General features: G+C 40.8%; 8 protein-coding genes across 8 annotated transcripts in view; 5 read left to right on the top strand and 3 right to left on the bottom strand.

Annotated features, from left to right (window-relative positions):
- The first annotated feature begins 1,175 nt into the window (after positions 1-1,175).
- LOC6560636 (sensory neuron membrane protein 1) lies at positions 1,176-3,160 on the top strand. Its single transcript, XM_001986246.3, has 8 exons — positions 1,176-1,181; positions 1,239-1,396; positions 1,455-1,596; positions 1,650-1,904; positions 1,971-2,276; positions 2,344-2,547; positions 2,610-2,788; positions 2,853-3,160. The coding sequence occupies exons 1-8, from the start codon at positions 1,176-1,178 to the stop codon at positions 2,983-2,985; spliced, it is 1,383 nt and encodes a 460-aa protein (XP_001986282.2). The 3' UTR covers positions 2,986-3,160.
- LOC6559346 (craniofacial development protein 1) lies at positions 3,051-4,351 on the bottom strand. Its single transcript, XM_001986245.2, has 2 exons — positions 3,433-4,351; positions 3,051-3,366 (listed from the first exon to the last, which is right to left on the bottom strand). Exons 1-2 carry the CDS (start codon positions 4,197-4,199, stop codon positions 3,276-3,278), a joined length of 858 nt encoding a protein of 285 aa, XP_001986281.1. The 5' UTR covers positions 4,200-4,351; the 3' UTR covers positions 3,051-3,275.
- Positions 4,352-4,520: 169 nt separating this feature from the next.
- Positions 4,521-5,982, top strand: LOC6559345 (transmembrane protein 170A). The gene is made up of 2 exons (XM_032735176.2): positions 4,521-4,884; positions 4,960-5,982. The coding sequence occupies exon 2, from the start codon at positions 5,270-5,272 to the stop codon at positions 5,660-5,662; it is 393 nt and encodes a 130-aa protein (XP_032591067.1). The 5' UTR covers positions 4,521-4,884; positions 4,960-5,269; the 3' UTR covers positions 5,663-5,982.
- A 380-nt stretch (positions 5,983-6,362) lies between these two features.
- LOC6560390 (crossover junction endonuclease EME1) lies at positions 6,363-7,561 on the bottom strand. Its single transcript, XM_001986243.3, has one exon. The coding sequence runs from the start codon at positions 7,429-7,431 to the stop codon at positions 6,520-6,522; it is 912 nt and encodes a 303-aa protein (XP_001986279.1). The 5' UTR covers positions 7,432-7,561; the 3' UTR covers positions 6,363-6,519.
- Positions 7,562-7,900: 339 nt separating this feature from the next.
- LOC6559187 (H/ACA ribonucleoprotein complex subunit 3) lies at positions 7,901-8,293 on the top strand. Its single transcript, XM_001986242.3, has 2 exons — positions 7,901-7,990; positions 8,066-8,293. Exons 1-2 carry the CDS (start codon positions 7,937-7,939, stop codon positions 8,204-8,206), a joined length of 195 nt encoding a protein of 64 aa, XP_001986278.1. The 5' UTR covers positions 7,901-7,936; the 3' UTR covers positions 8,207-8,293.
- LOC6559186 (transmembrane protein 223) lies at positions 8,216-9,131 on the bottom strand. The gene is made up of 2 exons (XM_001986241.2): positions 8,655-9,131; positions 8,216-8,586 (listed from the first exon to the last, which is right to left on the bottom strand). Exons 1-2 carry the CDS (start codon positions 9,049-9,051, stop codon positions 8,294-8,296), a joined length of 690 nt encoding a protein of 229 aa, XP_001986277.1. The 5' UTR covers positions 9,052-9,131; the 3' UTR covers positions 8,216-8,293.
- A 426-nt stretch (positions 9,132-9,557) lies between these two features.
- On the top strand, positions 9,558-18,620 carry LOC6570664 (activating transcription factor 7-interacting protein 1). The gene is made up of 5 exons (XM_043214941.1): positions 9,558-9,728; positions 13,940-14,087; positions 14,156-17,252; positions 17,310-17,722; positions 17,970-18,620. The coding sequence occupies exons 2-5, from the start codon at positions 13,976-13,978 to the stop codon at positions 18,413-18,415; spliced, it is 4,068 nt and encodes a 1,355-aa protein (XP_043070876.1). The 5' UTR covers positions 9,558-9,728; positions 13,940-13,975; the 3' UTR covers positions 18,416-18,620.
- A 2,904-nt stretch (positions 18,621-21,524) lies between these two features.
- LOC6559795 overlaps positions 21,525-24,644 on the top strand; it is a 69,418-nt gene continuing 66,298 nt past the window's right edge. Inside the window, exon 1 of the mRNA XM_032734119.2 lies at positions 21,525-21,599. The gene's annotated coding sequence lies outside the window, so the exon portion shown is untranslated. The remainder of the gene's footprint in view (positions 21,600-24,644) is intronic.

The raw sequence follows: 24,644 nt of genomic DNA, 5'->3' as shown, positions 1-24,644 counted from the left end.
TCCACTCACTCGCGAGGCAGAAAGTCAAACACTTTTCAAGGAGGTGGAGCTCGACTAGGAAAGGAAAAGCAGCCGAAGCAGAACGAATCTCTTGCGAAACAACAAATCAGCTAAACATTTAGTTAATATCTGTGCGTTTTCCAGCCCCAAACTCTTGACTGATTTTTTCATATACAAAATACTATATACGATAACTAAACATATTCAGATATTCAGATGTATTGAGAACTGTACAAATTTATTTTAGATTTAAAAGTTGCCCTTTTTTAAACAGAAAGCTTAGTGAATTTTAAGTGTATATATAATTTATATATATAAATATATTTATTATTACTTACAAACGTCCTAACTATCTAGCTATATAGATAATAATAATTACATAAGTAAGCGATGTTTTCAGTTTTAGCCAACTGCTCAATGCTGAGGCTCTTATGTTATGTTGATCATATTCGAAATGCCAAATTTAATAATAAATGTCTTCAAATGGCCTAAATGTGAAAACGGAGTTTTATTTATATTTTATTAAATACTTAATTACTTATTTTCAGCAGATACATGAAGGTTATATATTTTTACTCAATTGAAATCATAGCTAAAGTTAAATTCTTGGGACAAGTTTAGCTTTCGATGCAAATTACTTGTGGTGTACCTTTTACTTTGGCCACTACTGTAAGCCAGCTAAGGTACTCCGTTGGTTGTTGTATTGGCTACACAGCAGGGACTTCCACCACGCGCGCCTTGCTTATTTAACAATTAAAATAGGCCAAAAATATTCCCTATGCAATCGATGGACAAATAACTTAATTACGGCCAAATTAAAAAGTAAAAAAAAAAACACAATTTAAACCGGGTCAACTGATATTTAGTTGTAAATTGTAATTGTTTATTTTTGAGGAATTCAGCCCCAAATTACCCACACATAACAAACATATATTCATTGTCACCACCAATTTTCAGGTGCGTATTAAAATTTTATAAGATACTCATTACAAATGCCCCAAAATTATGCCACACGAAACGATTAAAATGAGGCCAGTTTCGAAATAAGTAGCTCAATTGTCGACGAACCGTTGAAGTGAAAATGTATCTCAAGTTTATAATGGTGTCCTTTGTGGTGTTGCTTTTAGGCGCACTCATAGGCTTCCTTGCCTTTCCCATGCTATTCCGAACTGGTTATGCGGGTGAGTAAACCAAATGTGAAGTATATGGAGAATATAATCCAAAACTTGACCATGCAGAGTGTCAATCTGAAGCCAGGCAGTGAGACGCGTCAGATGTGGGAAAAGTTGCCATTTCCCATGATCTTTAAGATCTACATATTCAATGTGACCAATGCGCGGGAAATTGAAATGGGCGGCAAACCGAAGCTGCAGGAAGTGGGTCCATTTGTATACGAGTAAGGATTTGAATAAGCATTTAGACTGACAATCAAAAAAATATATAATTATTTGTAGAGAGTGGAAGGACAAGTATGATCTGTTGGACATAGAAGCAGAGGATGCCATCAGTTTCAATATGCGCAACACATTCAAGTCACGCAGCGATTTGGGTCTCACTGGAGAGGAGCTAATAACGCTGCCACATCCACTGCTCCAGGTGAACACTTAAGCTTTAACTTTAGATTTAGTGTATACTATCAAGATTTACAGTTCATGACCATTGCGAACCTGGGTCAGCCAGCAGAAACACAGGCAGCTGTTGCCTTGGGATTGGATTTGATTTTGAAGCCGGAGAGCGCTTTTATAACAGCCAAATTCTCGGATCTCTTCTACAATGGCATTGAAGTCAATTGTGCCCAGGAGCATGCTGCGGCACTGGCCATCTGTCAGCAGTTCCAAATGGGTGCCGTGCCGGGTGCAATTCCACTAAATGCCACACACTACAGCTTCTCGCTAATGGGAGCGGTGAGTCAAGTGTACACCAAGGCCAGGCCACAGTTTCTGTCATAACTTATGGATTACACAATTCAGGGGAATCACACGAATGCTGGACGCTTTAAGGTCTCGCGCAGCAGAGCCAAGAAGTCCTCGGTGGGACGTGTGCTCTCGTTCAACGATGCGGAGCAGCTGCAAGTGTGGCAGGAGACAAACAATGGCAGCTGCAATATTTTACGTGGCACAGATGGCACCATCTTTGCGCCGTACATGCGACCACAGCACGGCCTGTGGAGCTACTCGGCCCAACTGTGCCGCTCCCTGACGCCCAAGTTAGTGGGCAGCACCAAATACAATCAGCTGCCCGCAAAGCGCTATGAGCTCAGCTTTGGCTCGGCCAGCGTAAGTGAATCTAATAAAGTTTAAGCAAATTATGGAAAATCTATAAAAATCTTTATATATATTCCAGACGGAAGATGATTTAAACTGCTACTGCACGGACTACCCCATAGATTGTCCGGCTGATGGCACTATGGATCTGGTGCGTTGCAGTGGCACGCCCTTAATCGCCTCCTTGCCACACTTTTATGGCGCTGATGAATATTTATTGGAGCAAGTTGAGGGATTGGCGCCCACAGCTGCCAAACATGCCAGCATATTGATTTTTGAACAGGTTGTTTGGTCATTTTAGTTCAACTTTGGCATTTTAACTGAAATTTGGAATCACTTCTTTAGTTATCCGGCAGTGTGCTCTCCGTGCACAATCGCCTGCAGTTCAGTTTGAAAGTGGCGCCTGTTAAGGATGTGCCGCTGATGTCCCAGTTGCGTGCCGTGGCAATGCCACTCTTTTGGATTGAGGAATCGCTGCAGCTGGATGAGAAAATCACACAGCTGCTGCATAAAAAGATATTTGCGTAGGTTTCGCACAAGATATGGCAGCTATATATGCCAGATGTCATAATTTCTTTCTTTCCACAGTGTGCTCAATGCGAACAATTTGTTCAGATGGTTAGCAATTGGCCTGGGCAGCTTGGGCTGTGCACTTGGAGCACTTTTTCTGCATCTAACACGCAGCGATGTGAAGCGAGTGGGTGTCAGCTTACCCGAATAGATTACACACATATTATATATAAATAAGTACATATATCAGTGGGAATGTTTAGTTTAAAAGTCATGTTTTACATTACGGGCAATTGAAATCAACATAATATTTAATATGAATGTATTTGATTGATTCGCTGGTGCTTGGAAGAGCATTATGCAATATATAAAATTATATAACTTAAGATTTATGCACTAACTTAAATAAACGATGTTGACGAATGTGTGAATGTGAATTGGAAAGTTGAAGGATGAGCTGAGGATGCGAATGTTTTTTTTTGTTTTTGTTTTAGTTGCATTTCAGTTTTGACGCCGCGTTTGACGCATGTTTTTCTCGATCTCAAATTGCCGCAAATCGGTGCGTTGCAGGAAATCCTGACGCTCCAAGAAGCTAAACGAGAAAAGGAATTCAAATATTAAAAAATCTATTTATATTGAAATGGTGTAGTTAATTTACCCATCTTTGCCCTTGTTGTGGGTGCGCAGATCCTCGTCGATGCCCTCGTCACTTTTGAATGTTTTCCAATCCATTTGCGATTTTTCCAGCACAGACATTTTCTTCTTCTTGCCCAGCTGATTGAGTAATGAACCCAAACCGCCGCCGCCGCCGCCTCCATTGGAAGTTCTCTTGGCCGCCCCAAAGGGACGTGGCGCCTCAGCTGACTTCTGTTGCTTGTTCTCCTTGGCACTGGAACTGGATGTGGTGCTGGAACCGGCAACGGTTTTTGTTATGGTCACCGATTCGCCGGCAAAATCCAGAATCTCAGTCACTTTTCCGCTCTCCACCTGCTTGGCCGGCTCATTTGGCTTTGAGTCGGATTTGGTGCCGGCTCCCACATCGCCAAGGAAGTCTGCCCAGAGCGCATCGGAACGTGATTTGTCTGCTTCTTCGTCCGATTCCAATTCGTCCTTGCTGGCCACAGTTGAGCGTCCATTTTGTTTTTGTTGTTCCGTTTGACGCGTGCTGCGCTTCAAAGTTTCGCTCTCGGCTTCTTCCGCCTCTTTCCGCTTCTCCTTTACTTTGTCTTTCCGTTTGCCTTTAGCCGTTTTGCTTTGCTTCTTTTTTACAGTGACTTCGTCTTCGTCGGGTTCGCTTTCGCTGTCGTCTTCTTCCTCTACCTCCTCTTCATCGTCTTCGCCGGAGTCGGCTTCATTTCCGTTTAGTGGGCAAAAATCTTCATCGCTTTCATCGCTGTCCGAGGCATAGTCTTGCTCCTTGTTCATATTTAGATCGGGCTACTTTTCAAGAATTTGCGCACTTTGCGCACTTTAACATTTACTTTTGCTTAAACTAGTTTTCAAGATTTTTCCGGCCGTAACAAAGTTGTATGAGACACACACACAACACACACAACTCATTCAGATGCACAGCGCGGAAATCAGCTGCCGATACATCGATACGTATTAGCAACAGCTGTGTTGTATTGTACGATAAATGCATATCGATGTATATTAGGAACAGCTGAGCTGTTTTGTATGATTAATGCATATCGATATAAGCGGACATCAGCTGTAGCTGGCTGCTTATCAAGCTATATTCATTTCCCAAAGCGTTCCAGCTCCCGTTGCCATGTAAAACAGAACGCAGTTTAAGGAACAACAATAATTACAATAATATCTAAGTAGTTGTTAATACGAACGAATATCGATATCAGCAAACAAACGCATATAACAAACGCGCGGTGCATTTAATAATTAAACACAATGCTTAGCTAAGAGTCAGTGAATCACTGCCGCTGCAACTGCGATTTTGGTGTGGCTTTTTTAATCGATTCCAGCATTGCTGTCCCCCCCACCCGGAAAATAAGAAGAAAAGGAAAACAAAGCAAAATATACAGCAGGCTAAGATTTACATGGGAACGTTTTGATGTGGCTGCTGCAGTGTGTGTGTGTGTGTACGCGTGTGTGTGTGAGTTGGTAAAAAGGCCAAAAGGTCAATAAAAACGTATATTTATGTCAGCCTCTCTCTTCCGCTCTCCCGCAGGTTCAACAATATTGCTAAATAAATACAAATGTGCAGAATGTCTTCTCAAATTTCCAGCTGCACGTTAACATTAACATTGACAGCTGAACAACAGCAACAACAACAAGAGCTGCGTTAAGCGAGCAATATACAAATGACCAAAAACAAAAACGAGGCGAAGCAACTGAAAAGCAATAATTAGCAACGTAAACAATAAGAGCAACAACAACAACAACAGCAACAACTCAGCTTCCAAGACTTGTAGCCAAACACCAAAATTCAGCATTATAGATACATAGAGCAGCATTCTACCCCAAAAACCTAGTTGATCATGTTCTCCGAGCCATACGACACCGATGAGCTGGATGCCATCGTTGATGTGGTGGGATTACGCTCCCAGGCGCGTCTCAACACGTTCAGGGAGATGTGGTATCATGTGTTCCTCTGGGCACTCTTCTCATCCATATTTATACACACCTGCGCCGCTCTCGTTGCCTTTGTCACGCTGCGTCGGCATAAATTTGGTCGATTCTTTTCGATATTGATTTTGGTGATGGGATTTCTGTCGCCGGCTACTAGTGGGATCATTAGCAGCGCCGTCATCGCCTTTGTGCATCGCGCTTCCATTTTCCCAATGTCGCCAATTATTGCACTCTTCTGGGGCGTCGGACAAACGATCATCTCGGCCTGCCTCGGCTTCTTTCGCATTCTGGCCACGCTGTAGGACATGCTACGAACTGAATTTCTTTCCCCAACAACAACAACAACATCCTGTCAAGAAACATTTTGTTAGTTTATGTGTATTGTGTACAAATCAATTTTCATATTCTTAGCTCGTAAGCAATAATCATTTAAATTATGTTAAGCATACTATTTAAGCATAGAATAACTTTTTGGCGCTCGCCAATTGGGATCGAGTTCAAAATCAACTGAAGAAGCAACAACTTAATGCAGTGGTTGCTCCAGAAATTATAATTTCTAATGTATTATATTTCTTCATCGAGTTAAAAATTAGCTACAAAAATTCAATATCATATTAATTGTAATATATATCGATTATTATTTTCTAATTCTTATTTATTTAATTGTTTTGAAACATAAACGCTTCCGTTTGATTGGCAATTATTTTCCGCTATAAAATTGTTATATTTATTTATGTTAAAAAGTAATTTAGAAATGTTATCAAAATTCTTGTTAACTCATTTCCCAGTGACCACTGTATTTTTTCCCAATTTTGTTACTAGTGTTCCATTTTTTTTTTTTTTGGCAACAAGTGCAAATTTCTTAAAAAGTATTTTCTATGCGCCAAAACTAAGAATTAATAAATTGATCAACAAATTGTTCAGGTGTAAAGTCATTTCATAGTATGTATATGCAAAATACTACAATTTAAGCGAATTAAACAATTATGCAAATTTATAGAGATGAAGCGTATAAAAAATATTGTGATTTTTTAAAATATAGTCGATAAATAACTGAAGAATTGGATAACAACTCTGTACATACATTATTTTAGCACTTAGCTCTAACCAACGATTTTAAATTATGATCAGCTGAATAAACGGCCTAAAACTATATAGTTTAAATCAACTGATTTGGATCCCGGGAATTATAAAGTGTATATAGCTTGTTGCTTAGCACATTGCCAATGCGCCGTTCCGTCTGCAGTGGTTGGGCTCCATTGTTGCGCTTAATCCTCAGATCCGCCAGCGTTTGCACTGCCTGCGAATCTGTGGCAAAGTGGTCCAACATCCGCTTGGGACACGGATATTGGGCAATGATAGATTCGGCCACCTCGAGTGTGACGAGTGGCAATCGATTGAGATGCTGTTGCCAGAGGCGTCCATAGCCATTGCCCTGCTCGACGCGCACACATTGCTTGTTGTCATTGGCCAGATACTTCTTGAAGCTGCCGAGGATCGCGTGACGCTGCTGCTTGTATGGCGACTCGGCAATGGCTTTTGTGTAGCGCTGCAGCAGCGCCAACAGCTGTGCTCCCAGCGGCTGACCGAGTTGCTCGACGTGCAACTGCTGCAGCAGCTGTAGCTCAATCAGTGCGGTGTTCGTTGTCTCGTGACGCTGGCGCGGCACCACCACCGTAAATTGGTAATTGGCTAGGGGAAATGCATCGTGCAACTTGGCACCGATGCAGGCCAGCGTTTGGTCCTTCAGCGTGCGCTGGAATTCCGTTTCGGTGTAGAGCAGCAGCACTTGTTGCTCCATGCTCCAGGCATCGTCCAGTGCGGTGTCTGCTAGCAGCTGATGCTGACCCACATTGCGCTCCCAAATAATGCAATTTCTGGCCGCCAAACTGCGTAATACGTACTTTAAATCTGTTGTATTTAATTGGGATATCAGCTCCTGGCCCCATGCAGAGCGCAGCAGGCCGGTGTCTAGCACCAGTCGCACATATTTCTGGCATTCGCCGGGCTTAATGCGCTTCTGCTGCTCTTTAAGAGCCTGTTTAAGCAACTTTTCTGCTTTGTTTGACATTTTGATTATTTATAACAAAAACTAGCGCCAATTGATATTATAATAGAGTGTTGGAAAGTGTTAAATTTAGAGCTGGAAGCACATCGACAACAGCGATATTTTTCGATCGATTTTTTTGCAGTAGTAGTTGGCGCCCAAGGTGAGATGATGAATTTGTGTCTCTTTAAAAGATATGGATTAGAGAAAGTTCTTATTTGAATATGGATATATACAAAATTTATTTGCTACTGATTTGTACCTACAAATATAGCAAACTTGCATTTCAAATTTTCTATGCACCGATCAAACTATTAACCATATAAGAAATATATGTACATATATACACTAGTTCACTAGTTCACAAACGGAGCAAAAAATATCAATCTACACAGAATCATCGATAAAACGATGTTTACCAGCAATGTTAGCACAGCTCTAGCACTTATCGATTAACAGCGCTGCACGCCACACGTGTTTGGAAATTTACTGCAAGAAAAAGACGCAAGCATTTTAATTGCTGTTCAAAATGTATTTGATGTACACAATTAACGAAAGCGGTGAACGCGTTTACACGCTAAAGGTAAGTGATTCTTTATAGCACAGTTATTATTATTATGTGCATCTCTCATTTGTTGTCTTTCATTGCAATTTGCAGAAGCGCACCGAGGACGGTCGCCCGACTTTGTCGGCGCATCCAGCGCGTTTCTCGCCCGAGGATAAATATTCTCGTCAACGGATCACGATCAAGAAGCGCTTTGGCCTGCTGCTTACCCAAAAACCGGAGCCCATTTACTAAGCGTCGTCGTCGCTTTAGGTTTAAATTAGCTTAGATTTATTATTCCTATATATTTACAACTGATTAAAGTAAACAAACGAAAACATATCAAATGCGACGTTTCAAACCAGCCGTATAATCAAATAATTGCGTATTCCGGAACTCGCCACGCATATCGAGCACATAATAAAGTGTCTTATTCTTCACTTTAATGGGCAGCTGTACGCGTGCCATTTCACGGGATTCCTGCGCCGAGATGCATTTGAGGGGCACGGTCATGATGCGATTGCGATTGAAGGGACCATAGGTGACAAAGGATACGTCCTGTCCGCCCTTGCGCAGAATGAGAAATCGCACAGAGCGCAGCGTAAACATCCACACGGCAAACAAAATGCCATAGCCTACGGCATTCAATTCAATTTACATTTAATACACCATTTAATAATAGTGTGTGTTCACACTGACTTACCTATCGTAAAGCAGCAAATTGTGATGCCATTTTTGTACTTATTCTCGCCCAGATTAATCCGCTGAAACCATTTCAGTTCCTCGCCCGGTTTCTCCACAACTGGCGCATCTTTCAGTGTCGTAAAGGCAAAATGTGACAGATATGTCCAGAACACAAATTGGCATATGCCAAAGAAGTTGAGCATTTTATAAAACTTGGGATTCTCATATTTGAACAACACAATGTCCTTTGCCACATTTGTGCTCACATCGAAAGCAGCTCGAGTTGAATTTTGTCTTATTGGATTCGTTGACACTTTTACTGCTTGAGTTGGCAATGCGCAGCAGAGTCTTTGTAAAGTGTGTCGCCTGAGAAAATTAGCACCATGTCTAAGCGCAAAATTCACCAAATTGCTCATTTTCAGTTACTAATAGTTGTTTATAGCATTTATTATAAAACAAAACTAACCTAGAAGAAGCCGCACAGATGTTTTTGTTTTGTTTCCCTTTCGTCGTTCACGAGCGATCTGGTTTCACTTGCACTTTCCAGGGCTGGTACATGCGATGAACTGTAGTTTTAGCACACAAAAATATAGTTCACAATATATTTTGTAGTGTATTGCATATAATAAATAGCATTAAAAATAATTTATTATTTAGTTATTGGTTTTGTCTTTCCTTGTATATAACATATAAATAATAAATTTCAATCTACACAAGTACGTTTCCTCTTTTTAGCGCAATATTTACTTTTTATTTAAACTGATATTCTCCATACATATGCTGCCAGGTGTTTTTGTTTACTGATGCTTTCAGTTCATTTGGCTGCCTGCTCGTGAACTAGTTTTTGCTTCTTTGGCACTGGTGGGAATACAACTGGCTCGTGGTACGTCACAATTGTTGTTGTCTGCTCAGATTTTAGTCTGTGTTTGGTATCCAGTTGTTCAGGGCGTGTTTTCTCAGTGCGGTGTAAACAAATCGACTTAGGACTGTTTACAACACTTGAATATCAAAATTATATATATATATATTATGAATTAAATCTTAAATTTTATGCTACAGCTATAAATAATAATATAATTAAATCAAAAGTGAGGTAAGTCTATATTAATCATTGAAGATAAGAGTTGAATTTTCAGCGGCAAAAGTGTTATTATTGTTGTTTATATTATCTCAACACTATTGTTCCAGATATCTACAAACCTTTCAAATGTGTTCCTTCCGTTTAATATTATTTTTCGATTTGGGATATATAATAAGTTTTTTTTTTAGCATTTGTTAGCGCTTCTAGGGTTGTCAGGCACTCATACATCAGCCGGTCAAACAAAAACGGGGGCCAAACCAATCTTATTCGGGCATTAAAATGACCAACATTAAATGTCATTTATTGCATGCATATGTTTATTTAGATGTCCTTGGCGCTAAAGTTGCATTTTGCTTTGCATGATGATAAGCATAAATGAGAATTTGAGGTGATGGCAACCCTACCTATATATATACCATGTGTGTCTGGTTAGTATACAAAATGTCAACATATCCGCTGCGAATATTAATTATAACTTTAATCCAATAAAGTGCTGTGCAAGCACCTGGCAGCCCTAAAAACAATACAAATCTACAATTGAGAAATTAAATTGTGGCCCCATTGGTTTTTATGTTTTCTGCGCTTGCAGCTGGTAGCGCCTAACAACTTCGCAGCCGATTGTCTACGGATCGGTAGATATATATTTATATTACTATTGTCTAGTGTGTACGCTAGAGGCCATATAGATCCGTAGTAATAATCCAATTTTCAAACTAACCTCACTTCATATCAAAATCGATACGTAACCTAAAAACAATGTGAATGTGCTGCAAAAGTCAATACATACAAACCTTGTTATACATACACGAGACACACACACACGCAGATACAGCAAACGCAGCATGTGTGTGTGTGTGTGAGTGAAACAGCTATAATAGGCATAACTTCCAAAACAGGTCCACACATCAATATTTAGTTATATATATAAAAAAATATTTATATATATTTCAAGCACATTTATCAGGTATTTAATTTAATTAATGTTTGCCGTACAAATATATTTGTATGTAAAGCGCATACAAAACAAGATGATAACATAAAACTAAAGTTTGCTGGTTGTGGTATTGTATGAGGGGTAGGGGATATGGGGTAGCGGGTGCCAGGGTTACCACAGACAAAAAAAATGTAAGATATCGAATAATATTTACTATATCCACATTGGGTAAATTTCGAAAGAAAATACCAGTTTTTTACCAGCGATACATAATACAAATATGGCTGCCGACGCCTCAATTTTTTATTTTACTTTTTTCTGCTTTTGCGTCTGTGTTTTAGTTGTTGCTTCTCACTGTGCTGCTGTATCTTTCGGTACGCCTCGTTGTTGTACGACGACGACACGACAAAAAATCATTTTGGTTCGGTTTATTTGTTGCTTAACGCTATGGCAAACTTTTTACTTTTCTGTCTACAAAAAAAATATATATAGATTCTTATAGGTACTTATGTTATACTAATTACATCCATATATCCAGGCTTTGACCGATTGTTGCATATATATATATAATATATATAATAACTATATATATATATATATATATATATATGTGTGTGTATACATATTTTTACCACTTATAAACGTCACAGTGCTCTCTCTCGCTCACACACTCTCTGTCTATCTCTCTTGCCATTGCCAAGCTGTTACGCTCTTGCGTTACTTCTCTCTCTCTCTCTCTCTCTCCCTCTTTGTCTCCTCTCTTGCACTCTGCAGGCCTACGAACCTGGTATCAAACCGGTATCCTGCCAAATGTCCTAGGCATAAATATCAAAAAAAAAAAAAAAAGCACTGCCCTTTTCAAGTTCGAAATCAGCGGATCTTGAATTAACACAAAATATTGCCATAATTACTTTACTCCCCCATTCCCCCCACTCCTCCCTTAACGTTCACTATCTCTTTTTATATGGCATGCATTTTATTTGGTTTAATGTGCTTTTTGTTTGCCGTTTTACATGTTTTACATTTTCCACTTTTTTGTTGTTGTTGTAATATCTTATAGAAAATCACAGTCTAATTTATCTCCCCTCTGGCGTCCGCCCCCAACATACCTCAACTCGTCTCACCCTGCCCTGCCCTGCCCTACTCCAACATATACCGCGCAACATAGAGTTGTCTCGCTTATGCAACCAGCTCACTTGGCATAGGCGAATGCCATCTCGCTCGCACTCGCTAGACGCGTTGCCGCGTTTTGTAAAATGCCAATTTATGGCAACTTTACTTTTACTTTGCGTTTTGTTTGGTTTTTCACTGTGCGCTTTTTGTTATCGAAAGAACCAAGACACTGTTGGAAACCAACCGCAGCATTATTGTCGAAGATCCCCCGTTGCAGCACCAATAATACACGCTTATTGTATTGTAATCAACCCACCCCCCTCCTTTCCCTCATAAGCAAACATGTTTCAAAATTGTCCAAAAGCCGATATTAGAAATATGGCCAAAATATTGAACCCATTGGAAATAGTGTTCAATATCAGTTTCATTGTTGCCAAATCGCGTACATATATATGCCACAACTGATGACGTCACAGCGTTTAGTTTGGGTTTATTTAGGGGTCGCCACGCACTGTTCAAATTTTGAAGATGTGAAATTGTAAGAGTTTCGAAAAAACTTTATCGAATTCTTATCACAGTCAATTTGACACGCCCACTAAGGCGTAGGCTCGCAGCCCCCCTTCCTTGTTTCTCCCCCTCTCTCTCTCTCTCTCTATCTCTCTCTCTCTCTCTCTCTCTCTCTCTCTCTCTCTCTCTCTCTCTCTCACTCTCTGTCTATCTCTCTATCTCTCTGTCTCTCTCGCTATTTGTATCTGGAACTCTGCTGAGCGCTCTCTCTTTTAAGTGTTGTCGCCGTCGTCGTCGTCAGCTGGTTTTTGCGTTCGCGTTCGCGTTCACTTCGGCCACTGTTTAGTGTTGCCTTGAACTCGCAATGAAATCTAGTTAGTTACAAATAATTTGATTTCTTTTGGCTCTAGTGTGAATCTCTTTCGTTGCAATTAGCAACTCTACTCAATTCGAGCACACGCAACCAGTTCCAATTCTCGCAAAGATTTTCGTAAGTTTTCCTTGACAAATATTTCCAATTATATAAAATATTATTTCGATTCAATCTAACCTCAAATTTGTTAATATTGAAACATATATCACTGCAGACCTTAAGCCCCCCCCACCATACAAAGCTGCTTCTTTGCTTACCATATTGACTCCAAATATTTTTCACGATTTCCTGCCTTCGGCATGCTTACATACATATTTCTTTTGCCATGTTGCTTTGTATTTGTGTTTGCGTTTTTGGATTGCACTCATCTCTGGCGTCTCTCGTTGTTGTTGTTGTTCTTGTTGCGTTCGTCGGCAATAAACGAACGCACGAACGAACAATTGTTCGCACATCGGTTGGGTAAAAGAACTAATCGAAACCCAAAACAGAACCCAAATCGAAACCACAATGATAACAGGCCAAAGTCAGTCTGTCGTTGGTTGTAATATTCAATGTTTTAGAAAAGCTCTATTCGGAAATGTTTTGCAAAATCGATTACCAAATCAGATTACTTTTTATAATTTATTGGCAATCTTAAAATTAAATCACTTTTAATTAGGCTTTAATCCCCAAAGCATCAACACTACAAAATAAGACCGCCAAAGATTAGATACAATCTGCTGACATTTTAGTCGGTAACTGAAGACCCTACTTTGTTTATTTTAAAAGCTTTATATATAGCAGGGTTGTCCTTCAACCCAATAACTCAAAACCCAAATTTCGACAGACTCGGAAATAAAGACTCGGCTAGTGCTGCTGATCAAGTCTATATATATATATATACTTTATTGGCTTAACGGTGACGTCACCTTTAATGCGTTACATACTTCACGACAAAATTATAATAACCTTAAGCAAGGGCATACAAAGCGAATAGCGAAGCATTTTTAATCACTTGTTCATATTGACACTTATTGTAAATTCCAGATTTATACAAGCGCTTTCTGCATGCTCATCGCAGCCAAAAGCTTTCGTGAAGCTTTTCTCTGCAAGCTTTTTTTGCCCTGCCTCAATTCTTAAAGAAAGAGGAAGTCATCAAATTGAAATTGAATTTCTACTTTAATATTGAAGTATAGGTGGGGGAGGGGTGGGGGGGACCGAGTAAGTTAATCCAGGGCTGCAACTTAGTCGCTTTGAGTGTTGCCAAACCATATTAAATGCCAAAAACACTTGTTTTGTTTCCGTTTCATTTCTTAGTTCGATGTTTCGCCATTAAAATAATAACTCGCAAATATGATGGAAGTTACACAGAACGTGGAGTTAAAGGAGCTGCCAACAGATGGGGAATTATTGCGAAGCATTGCCGCGGAACTTGAACATGAACCTGATGAGCATGCCACCCCTGGTAAATACCAAAAAAAAAACAACTGAAATTATCGATAAAATTGAGTTTAAAACTGAGCTATTTCGCAGACATTGAAACAGCGATTTTAATGCACAAATCAACCGTAGATGAACAAACACATAATGGCCTAGAAGCAGATGACTTGGATACGGATATTGAGGCGACGCCGCCTATTAATAGTATCAGCAAAGAAGAAGAAGAAGTACCCGCTAAGGAGCGAGATGCTGGCAGTGGTTTGGATGCATTGGATGCGGTGCTGGTTAAAATAAGTTCGAGCGTGGACTGTGATCCCAAGGATTCCATCGATGACGAGACCGAAGACCAATCCAGTCCAGCGGAGAAAATTGCCGTTGAAGATATCGATAACAAGATCGAAGGCAACGCTGCTACCGATGATTCTGGGGCGGATGTGATAGAGCAAAAGGAAGAAAAACACGATAACAGCGTGGAGGAGATTCCGAGTGCTGATATTGTTGAAGAAGAAGAAGAAGACTCTGAGAAAAGACAAAATAAAGAAATTATTAATGAAAGTGAGGCAGAAGAGAAAGTCGTCGAAAATGATATAAAGGACGGCGAAATTTCGACTGGAGAAATGCCAGAAGCAACAGCTACAGCCAGAACCGACTTGGATAACTCAAATAATGAAGAGTTCATGGATGCATTGGAGACCATTTCGAGTTCCGATGAGTTCGAGGCAATTGCCGATGAAAAACTCAAAGAGCCAGTCCCCGAAAAGGAGAGCATTAAAGATGATCTCGAAGAGATATCCTCCGAAGACGAGCAAGCATCGTTCAATGAAGAAATCAATGCCGAACAATCAGTCATTAATCTAGACACATCTGAAGAGTGTGTCGATGCTGATGAAGGAGCTGAAACACTTGCAGGAGAGCAGGATATGGAAAAAGTCAAGGCAAACGCAACAGATGGGGGAGAAATGGAGGTGGACGAAAGCGAAGAGAAGAAGGAGAAAGTTCAAATGACAGGAACGCAAGAGATGAAAGACAAAAGCATCGATGATATCTTAATCGAAGCTTCCGAAACGTGTGAAACCAACTCAAAGGATGCACAACAAACGGTGGAAGGCAGTCGAAAAGAAAGTGAAGTTCCCACGGAAGCAGCCAACAAAACTGTAGCGACAGATTCGAATGGAACTTTAGATGAGGAATTGATGCAGGCAGCAGAGCAATCGAAGCTAGCGGGTCAGTCGGAGCTTGAAGCTTCAGAGAAAGGCAGCAAAGTAGACGGAAAGGACACGGTCGACTCAGACGATGAAGTGATCTTCTTAGAGCCGATTCAAAAGTCGGCGAAAGTTGAAACCGATGAGAGCAAGCACAAAGCAACCATGCCAGAGACTGCCAAAAAGGAAGACGAAGTGGCCAAAGAGGAGGACGAAGTGACCCAAAAGGAGAACGAAGTGGCCCAAAAGGAAGACGAAGTGGTCTTGGTGTCCGAGGATGAAGATGAATCGCTGCCGCCCGCTAAGCCAGCTGAAGAGGCACCCAGCAAAAACGTGGACAGTGCTGCTGCAAGCGATGGATCAAATATTGCAGACGATTTATCAGCGGATAATTCCGATAATGCCTGCGATCAGTTCGAAAAGCCCAAAGCGGACGAGAAGACAAAAGGAGACAGCGCTGCCGGCGAGGATATGGACAGCAATTCGAGCAACTTGTTGCAGCCCTCGCAGAAGAGCAGAGATGCTCCAGCAGCAGCGGCAGCTGTACCTGAGACGGAACCAGAACCTGAAGCCGAGTCCAATGCAGCTGATCTTGCCGAAGCCGATGGACAAATGGCTGCGACGTCGGAACCTGAGCATGAGGAGGACTCCTCAGCTTCGCCAGCGATTAAGCGAATGCGTCTAAGCATCGATGACAAAGCGGAAACGACAACTACTTCGACGAGCAACAATGATGAGGAAACATTGCCGGCAGTCGGCAAACGCAGCCACATTCTGCTCTCGAATCTGAGCGCCGCCACGGAGAAGGAGGAAACGCCTAGCAAGAAGCTGAAGACAGATGACTCTGACTCGAATAGCTCCAGCGATGGCACACTCCAAATCGATTTGGATGCACACGACAACACGCAATCGGAATCGGAGATGGGAACAACAGCAGCAGCAGCAACAGCACCAGCGACTGCTGACAAGCCAGTTGTGGAACAGGAGTCGTTAACACTCGAACTGCAGCCAAAGCCGGAGCTGAAAAGTGAGGTGAAACCGTTCCGACTCGAGTTTGTGAAATGTTTTCGCAAGAGTTTCGATAAGATGACGCGTCACGATCTCGAGGAGCTGGTGCTCCAGAAGGTCGTCGAGAGCATGCTGGTGAAGAGTGAATTTGCGGAAATTCGCCGGCAGGTCGACAGTCATGAGGCAACGCTGGCCAACTATCGACGCAAGATAGCTGAGGTCTCCAAGCAATATCTCGATCTGGAGACGGTGCACAAGCGTGTCCTCAAGGATCTGGAGACGAAGAATGCCCATTTTACGGCGCCGGTGCGCATTACACGTGCCGTCGGCCTCCAGGTGGGCATGGCCCTGATGAAGAAGCCCAGCGACGAGGCGCGCAATCATCATACTGCAGGCAGTATGCCGGCGCCCGTTGCCACAGCCTCGACTTCAACATCAACGTCAACAATGTCGCTGCCGGCCAAGGTGGCGGCACATCCAAGTACATCGCCACTGCGTTCAGCTATGCGTCCGGGACGCCCGGCAGGCAGCAGGCCGCAACAAACCACCGAGCAGCAGCATTTGCAACAACAGCAGCACCTGCAACACCAACAGCAGCAGCAGCAGCCGGCGCAACTAACACGCTCCTCGCTGCCCTTTGTGCAGTCGAGCAGCAGTGGCAGCAACTCGTTGCCGGTGCGACGCGGCTGCTTGCAGAAGGTGACGCCACAACGGCCCGTCAACAACAACAACAACAACAGTCCGGCAAGCCAACAGCAGTCGCCAGGCAATCAATCCATGCAGCGCATCCAACCAGTTCCCGGCTCCTCCTCCTCCCAACGCACGCCCATGTTTGCCAGCAAGCACACCAGCATCGCCACAACGGCCATAGCAGCTGCGGCGGCAGCGGTAACGATGCGAGCACGCGGACCCGCAGCCAAGCCAGGCTCCTACGGCTCCGCCATGGCACACAAGCAACAACTGCAGCAGCAGCCATTGCCGTAAGTAATCCCTATTAATAATTATAATATTTGATAATCCATTTTGTACTTTTGCAGGGTGCGCATTGGACGCAGTCCCGGCAAGCAGCAGTCGAACAGTGTCGGCGGCAAGCAACGCTCCATGCCCATTGGCGGCGGCACTGTTTCGGTGCCCATGCTAAATGCCCAGGACAGCGGTGCTAGTGGCGCCGGCTATGGTCAGCCCAGTTTGTCGCCCGCCCGGCCCAAAGAAAAGGCTGTCATCGATCTGACTGACGAGGATGATGCGGCGGCAGCTGCGGCGGCAGCAGCCGCGGAAGCAACTGCACGTCTCCGGCCAGGTTCAAATGTGTCCGTGAAGCGCAACATGCAAGCGACGACGCCTGTGGGCGGAGCACGGCCAGTGGCTGGCAGTGTGGTCCGTGTATCGCCAATGAATATGCCACGTGCCAATGCCGTCGCCCGGCAGATTGTCAGCAACAATGGTCCAGGTAAATTAACAAACAAAATTTGTGTTCACACTTGGAATTATCAGATGAAAAAGTAGACTTCGTTTAATTGTTATTGCCAGCACTTGCAATTAATCTCTGAGCAGCACAGCAAATATGATCAGCTTCCATTTAATATGCTCAGATTTTGTCAATAAATATTTTATCTGATTTTCTGCAAGTGTCAACTATTAATTTAGCATTTCTTTAAAGCAAAAATTAACACATAACACACCCATCTTGTTGACAGGTCAACGCGGTTCGGTTGGCACAAATGTGACGATGCAGATACGTTCGGAGAATACGCCGCCGAGTGGAGGGCGCGGTCGATCCACGCATCCGGCACCATTGCCATTGGCGCCGGCGCAAACGTTTCATCCGGATTGGAGGCTGCCGCCATCGCGACCCGTTATACGGATCAGTTTGCATGACACTGGCATTGTTATCTCGTGGACACTGGAGGATACGGGCAGTCGGTTTGCCGAATGCGTCACCTATCAAATCTATGCGTACCAGGAGACGATCAATGAGCCCAGCACCGACTCCTGGCGTCATGTGGGCGATGTGAAGGCCATGCTGCTGCCGATGGCCGTAACCCTGAATCAGTTCCAGGAGAATCAGCGCTATTTCTTTGCCGTGCGCGGCGTTGATGCCCATGACCGTTATGGCGTATTCAGTTTGCCCAAAACGTGGTAAACAATCGTATTTGTCCCAGCGTGTTGTGTGTTTGTGTCCTATTTTAAAATAATATTTTTAGCTAATTTATGTACGCATTTCTGTTAACCCCTCACCCTCGCCCTCGCCCCCATTTAAAGTATTTTGTTTGTGGCATTAATTCATCGCCAACAATAATTGCATAAATACACATCAATGCTCGTTCCTTAAGATATCTATATATAAACAATCATCCACAACGACAAAACCAGCAGCTGTTAAATTGAATATATCCTCCTCCTAATTGGAATTGGTTTTTTGGATTTCGAAGTCGAGTTTACTCGTTCGTCTGCCACTTAGAATTAGTAAACCCAACAACACACTTATGTAATTAATTTATAGTTTTAAGCTCGAGGAATAGTTCACAATGAATAAATATAAAACTGAAACATCTACAAAGACTGTGTAATCTCTTTCACATTGCTTTACTACATTACTGAAATTATACAAATCTGTAAATATCGATCGACTTTTTTATGAGAAAATCTTGAAGATTGTAACTATATAAGTTATGGACATTTTGAATGAGCGTCTGATTTTTGTGGTGCCTTAAAGAAGTCGGAGCAGGATTTCTCCATAGAGGATTTCTCTATATTTGCATATTTTATTTATAGTTTATTTTGTGAGAATTCTTAAGACTATTGAAAATACTATGCTATGCTTTACATAACTTTCTTTAAGGCTATTTATTATTGATTATAATTGTCGGGCCTTTCTCGTATTTGTATTGATAAAACTGAGATATAGTAGTATTTGCCACCTTGCTTTTCTTCAGATTTTATTTAATTTTTAGATCAAAAAATGATGTTCTTCAATCGATATACGGTTAAAAAACTTATTTTACGGTAGTCACAATAAAATAGAGTTGTAATTGAGGCAAAGAATTGCAATCAAAGCAATTAAGGCATCAAATGGAATCAAATTGCATTTTTCAACAAATTGCAATATCCATAATCATTTGCCCCATTGCTTTCGATAATTGAAGATAAAAGGCTCAATTAACACTTAATGTGCATATGCATGTTGAAATTGAGCACTTGCGGCCGTCTGAAGGACGAACTCAAACAACAAATGGGCACAAATTGATTTTCAGCTGGATGGCAAAGCGAACTAAGCGCACCGAGGCGGTAATTGGCCAGCGTTATGCTTTTGTGAATGCAGGGAGAATGGAGAGGAAGGGGTTAGTTGTTATATAAGCGAAATGCAATTGACGACACATAAAATATAGATACGCCCATTTCCTGGTAGCTCAGTTTATAGTCGGGACAGCAATGGCATCAATTGCAACGCTCGTCCACGTTTCATGTTAAGTGCAAACCCCTTTTCGCAATTCGCTCCTCTCCTCGCCCCATCCATGTACTTTAGAGAACCCCACGGTTTTTCTTTTTTACATTTTCTTTTTAGTTTTGCCTATTGCCCTCATGCACTTGACACTGGATAAGCGCTTTCAGCGACGTTGCGATTTTTATACTCTGATATCACCGATTTGAGAGACGTTTGGGTCCGATTTGAACAAATCGAGATCGAAAAATATGATTTCATTATGAATGGCATTTTGTAGCTTTCCCTAATCCATTCAAAAAATGGACAGACTTATGATAGCCTTTCTTTTATTTTATTATTGTTTCATTTAAAATTTTTGGGCCTGCAAAATAAATTATAATTCAAGCCTTCAAGTCAACTTTTAGAGTTAATAAAACATTAATAAATAGTCTGGTATTAAAATTAACAATTTATTTGTGTTGAAGAAAAGTTATTCAGAGTATATAATTATTTTCAGTGGAAGAAGGGTATTACGCAGTCGAATGATTCCGATTGCAGCGTTTTTATTGTTTTTTTTTCTTCATTTTTTATGTATTTTTTTGTTGTTTTTATTTGAGCGCTGCATGTGACAGAGGAGCGTCGTGATTGGTGACTGCTGCCTGCTGCTTGCTGCTTGCTGCTACTGCCTGTGTTGGCTGCCAAGGCGCGCCACCGAAAGTTGCTGGCTAAGTGGCTGCCTTGCCCCACGTGGCCACGTGCCAGCGCATTTGAAGAATCGACAACGAGGAAACCTTGACATTAGACTCAATGTTAAGTCATGGAATGTGCCACAGAGTGCCTGCCTGCCTGCCTGCTGCACATACATGTGCAAATGGGAGCTCAGCAAATGTGTTTGCTTCGTTTCTTCATTTAAATTAATCTGCTTTGCTTTTCCAGTTATTTCTGTCAATTGTGAGGGAAAATGGAGACTTTTGTGGCTACTTAATTGACATAACTGTTACACGCAATTCAATTGTTGTTGCTGCATCGTTTCCGGGAAATGTCTTAGCAGTGCCAACACATAAGGCGCCCCCCGTCCGCCGCCTCGGCCACCCCCTCAAAGGTTAAGCATAACAAAAACACAGATGTTTCCGTTGGGAGGCGCAAAAACTGTTGGCTCTCAGTGTGGCGGGGCGCATGCGTCACTTGCCGCACGGCAACACTGTTCGCAATTTTGGTAGCAGGTATTTTTTTGGTGGCATTGTTTGTTATTCGCTCGCGGTACGCGCCACATAACGGTTGTTTGTCGCTTACGTTCGCACTCGTGCTACGTGCAACGTGCAACTTGCGGCATGCGGCGTGTGCTTTAAAATAAGTTAATTATAAATAAATATGGCATCATTTTCGTTGTGTGTTCTGTGCTAAAATATTACAAAAATAAATTTATATAAAGTAAATTATGTACTTGTAAAAATATAACAATTCCCCGCATTAATATTCATTAAATAACAATAACCCATATTGTATTAACATAAAATAACAATATGTAATAAATAAATAACAGAATAAGTTAAAAAAATTATATATAAATATGATATTAGTAAATATTAATTAAAAATTATAAATAAATATTGAAATGCATCAAAATTATTAAAAATAATAACTTGAATTAGATCTTTAATATCAAATGCTGTTTGAAAACATATGCATAATATAAATATACAAATAATATGCTAAAATAAATAAATATATAAATGGAATTTATTTAAAATACATAAGCAAAATAATGCCTGAAAATAAGGAAATATAAACGTGTGTGTATAAATAGCATTGAAGCTTTAATTATTTATTTTTACGCCGAAACCAGAAAGAAACATAAACATTAAGTCAAAAATCGATTAAAGGGCAACCCGTCAATCGCTTTGTAAGTGTAACATTGTCCACATGCTGAATGTCGTTGTGTGTATGTGTGTGTGTGTGTGTGTGTGTGTGTGTGTGTGTGTGTGTTATGCATGTTAATTAAATTACCGTTTTAACAACAATGCGCAAAGCACACAAACAGCACACAAACACATGCGGCGTAGCCTCCATTTGCAAAGTAATTATAAAAAAACAACTGTAACATATACAAGACTAGCAACAACAACAACAACAACAACAAACAACAACAACACATGACTAACACACACACACACACACACACATGGGGGATAAACAATAACAAGCATACGTCAACTCAAAACCCATTTTTAGTCTCAACTCCAAGTCATGCTCAGGTTTCATGTCTTGGCCCTGGCCACTTGGGGCTATATTTGATACTTGACGTGTGTGCGACGGTGTGTGTGTGTGTTTGTGTGAGTGTGTTAAATGGGCTGTGCCTATGTTTATTTCATTCTGCGGCCATTTGCACGTAGCTCTGCTCTATACTATTAACAAGCGTCTTATTGTACAATGAGAGCGCCCATAAGTATGCTACGTTTTCTGTTTCCCAGACTGAAGCACCCATCTACATATATAGTGTGTGTAGCGTGTGTGTGTGTGTTAAGGTGCAATAATCCTATATTAGCTGTATATACATATATATTTATATATATATATTGTATATATATACGTATATATATGTATTGCATGCTGTTCAGCTGAAAGGCTTACTCAACTCAAATCGATAAAAATGCTGATCCGCTTGTGTTATGTGGTCTATCAGTCATCTGGCAAAGCTTTGAGGCTTAAGCGCTCACACTTTATTTTCATTTCTTAGTGCGCCTTAATGCTTTTTATGGCTAACAATTTATTATTTATTCTTATCGTATTTGGTTTCGTTTACGTTTAAAACTATGCTTTACAAAAGTACAAGAATCTTTTTTTTGGTATTGTTAGGAACTATTTTTGGTTTATTTTTAATTATTAACGCGAAATTTAAATGGTTTCTTGACTCGAGATTTATATATATATATTTTGTGCTAAAGAAACTCTAGAATAATAGTATCTACAATCTAATATTCAAATAAATAAGTAAATACAATGAAATGGAACGTAAAAAGAATAAAACACCAACTTGGGAATCTTCATCTGTGAGAAACTAATTAATACTGTTTCTATCAGTTCAAATTTTCAATAATTATTAACTTAAACAACTTTGAGAACAACTTTTAGTTATATTCGTAGTAGTATATATATTCCATATTGCTTATGAATATACCGAAGGATAATATTGATCATCAGTTGAAATTTCAGCAATATCATGTTTGAAATGTATTCTTTTGAATATCTGAGATGTGTAAAACTTTTAAAACAATATTAGAAAGTGCATATCGTAATGATGATGCATAAAGTTCCTACGGCTCTTTTATTAAAAATTATATGTTTATATATATATAGAGAAGTCCATTTCTGTTCACTGTTCACAATATACATATTGTGTGTCAGCATCAGCTTAAAATTTCCGGGTATAAAAGCTTGGGGCTGACAGGATGTTTAAAGCGCTGTCATGTTGGCCCACACGATATGTTTGCTCTCGACATGTTGGTCGAGGTGTTGTTTGAAAGTAAACAAAACAACAAACAGTCATATTTTTTCCATAAACTTCCCAACAAATGTGAAAAGGACGAGACAAACTGCACACAAGTTGCTCAGGCTCAGAAATAAGAATTACCGCGATGGGTGGGCGGGATGGGGGGTATGAACAGTCCCGTTGCACGTATGCAATTGCACCATAAAGCAGCACTTTCCAACTGAGCATTGGGTATCGAGTACTCAGTATTGATTATCAGTTTTGCATACTAATAAGCGGGTGCATTGTTCCGACAATTCCACTGGTGGACGGCACGATTCGCGAGCCAAAGCTAACAAAAAGCGACAGCCAAACACCCAAAGTATGTGTGTGTGTGAGTGTGTGTGTATGTGCGTGTGTGAGTGTATGTGTGTTTGTGTGTGTGTGTGTATGCGTGTGTGTGTGTGTGTCTGATAGAGTCGTTGTTTTGTTGTTTGCCATGGCAGCTGTTCTGGGCCGCAAGAAGGGAGTGCCTCGTTGCCGCACAGCCTTTTTCGCCCTTATACACAATCGACAATTTAGTAGGGGTATTCCTAATTAAATACATGTTCAATATCTTTATATTTCTTATAGTTTAATTTTATAGATATTCCCAATATTAAACCTTTATTTTATTTGCTCTTAACTGCAATTTTTTGTAACATTTAAAAAATAATTTAAAAATTGTCATTGAACATAGTTTTCAGGTTAACTGAAAACAAAAGATTATTGAGGGAATACCCCTTTCATTTATACTTGTTTGTAATAGCGGTTTGCACTTTGTTGTTTTATGGTTTTACAACCTGTACCCAGTAATAATTGGTAAACAAAGGGTATTATGATGTTGTGCAGATTTATTTAACACGAATGAATAACTGAAGAATGTTTTTCTCAATCATTAAACTAAATATAGAAGCCTGATCAACAGCTGAGTCGATGTAGGCACTTTCAGCTGGCAGTACAGTACACGTTTCTGAAATATCGATAAAAATCGATTACCAATTAGCATACCATATACTATTATATAGTAGATTATCTGTAGTAGTTTTCTATGTACTTTTTTCATCTCGTAAGGAATATATTTATATAGGGTATCTGCTAGCCGAGCACTCCCAACTAGAGCATTCTTACTTCTTTTTTGCTTTTGTTGATAAGTCTAGCGGCGCCCCCAAAGCCTTTTCCGGCCTTTTGTTTGTCGAGGGGCGGCGGCCGTTCCCTTTTTATTTCGTTTTTTTTTTTTTGTTTTTTTGTTTTTTGCGCCATCGGAGCCGCCATTGTTTTTTGTTGCTGCCGTTTTACTAGATATGTGTGTATATTTTGTTATTGTTGTAGTTTTGTTTCGCATTTCGGTTGCTATTTTGCTACACACATTGTTGTATTGTTTTTCTGTGTATATATTTATTTTTATCGGCTAGTGTGTTAGTGTTGCTTGGCATCGCT

The sequence above is a fragment of the Drosophila grimshawi genome, unplaced genomic scaffold (genome assembly GCF_018153295.1).
Source record: "Drosophila grimshawi isolate 15287-2541.00 unplaced genomic scaffold, ASM1815329v1 contig_1367, whole genome shotgun sequence".
Taxonomy (NCBI): Eukaryota; Metazoa; Arthropoda; class Insecta; order Diptera; family Drosophilidae; genus Drosophila; species Drosophila grimshawi.
This window is presented reverse-complemented; position numbering and strand designations above follow the sequence as displayed.